We start from the raw sequence: 1,575 nt of genomic DNA, 5'->3' as shown, positions 1-1,575 counted from the left end.
TTTATACAATCAAATTAGTTGTTATTATTGAATGACTATTGTCTATAGTAAATTCGAAAAAAAACAAATGATAATAATTTACAAACCATTGCTGCTTTCAAATGACAACGTACCTGTGATACTATAAATTGGAGTAGAGTCAAAATGTTCATAAGAATCTAAAATAAAAACAAAATAATTGTACAGTATCAAACTCTAAATATTCACTAGCATAATTTAATACAGGTATTTAAATACAACAAACATTTCGTGCACCTATAATATACTTAGTTTATATTTATTAGTCATTATACCTTTAATAAAAGTACCTCGGTCTTATACGATTAAGAAATAATGTTTTTGTTGCCCCTTTACACTTATACTGTCTTATTATGATGGTGTCATTTCCTATCACACGGATACATTTATTTCCCTTTGAGGCGTTCTTATAAATACTGCTGATGGTATTTTAAGTGTTTTAGTAAACCGTGATTCGTTAATTATTACTATTATTACTATTAATACTGCGCCACAATAGAATTACCGAAAATACCGTAAATTTGTATGGATTGAAATTTGTATAATCATAATAATAAAATAAAAAACATGGATAATTATTAAATTAAATGTAAAGTTTTCCTATGTTGAAATACCCCTAAATCACCGAGATACTTTTCGATATTTATAAAACATCGAAATGTTTAGAAGCAAATAACATTTATTGTATTTATTTTATCTAAAATATAGGGAAACTGTTGCATAGATAATTTTCTACCCTATATAATCTAAATATATAGTCTAAATATATTGGAGCCACTACTACAAACACAAAAAGATAAAAGTTATGAGCAAAACAGTTTTTGGTATGACGTACATTTGTAAGATGGAGACAAAACATGCGGGTATGACGTCCTCTTAATTATTTTGCGCTAAATTATCATGTATTGTAATTCGTACACTTACAATTAGCATAATGTTTTGTAAGTTATACATTTATAAATCATTAAATCTAATACATATTTCATAATATTGTAATCGGTGCTTACCATCATTATGACGATACAATGTAATTGTACTTTCAGAAACGTTCAAAATGTTTGTCAAAATCAAGAATAATACATACAATAACTTATTGCCTTTATAAATCATAGTGAATCAATATTTTTTTTTTACATTAAATTCTTGAAACACAATACGAATTGTTGAAAATATTAACTGGACAGTTCGTAATAAACTAAATGAAATGTCGAGAATAAGAGTATAGGTAGATATTTAGTATAGGTATGTATATCATATTTTTATCATTTTTAAACGAATATAAATATGAAAGGTTAGGTCATTGATTATAATTTTAATGTATATTATATATATTTATATTTAAAGATATTTATTAAATGTATATACCTATATGATTTTAATATGATATATTTCTCATGCCTACATTTATTTAATCAATGATAAGGTATGATACAGCAAGTCATAATTATGTTTATATTTTATTATTACCGATAAGTAGTCGTCATTGTTATTTCTTAGTTTATATAGTTTAATCCATTAACGTAGGTAATATAATATGTATTATACCATACATTGTTA

General features: G+C 24.4%; 1 protein-coding gene across 3 annotated transcripts in view; it reads right to left on the bottom strand.

The window, feature by feature from the left end:
- Window positions 1–1,206, bottom strand: part of LOC100572974 — a 57,267-nt gene extending 56,061 nt beyond the window's left edge. For 2 of the 3 annotated variants that reach the window (XM_029489469.1, XM_029489470.1), the window contains exons 1-2: window positions 1,026–1,205; window positions 114–158 (exon numbers count right to left, since the gene is read on the bottom strand). In XM_029489469.1, the coding sequence (XP_029345329.1) occupies window positions 114–158; window positions 1,026–1,128 (148 nt within the window). In that variant the 5' untranslated portion in view covers window positions 1,129–1,205. Of the gene's footprint in view, window positions 1–86; window positions 159–1,025 lie in introns of all 3 variants that reach the window. The other variant, XM_029489468.1, reaches the window with a different exon arrangement.
- Between the last annotated feature and the right edge of the window lie 369 nt (window positions 1,207–1,575).

Source organism: Acyrthosiphon pisum, chromosome A2 (genome assembly GCF_005508785.2).
Source record: "Acyrthosiphon pisum isolate AL4f chromosome A2, pea_aphid_22Mar2018_4r6ur, whole genome shotgun sequence".
In the NCBI taxonomy this organism is placed as follows: Eukaryota; Metazoa; Arthropoda; class Insecta; order Hemiptera; family Aphididae; genus Acyrthosiphon; species Acyrthosiphon pisum.
This window is presented reverse-complemented; position numbering and strand designations above follow the sequence as displayed.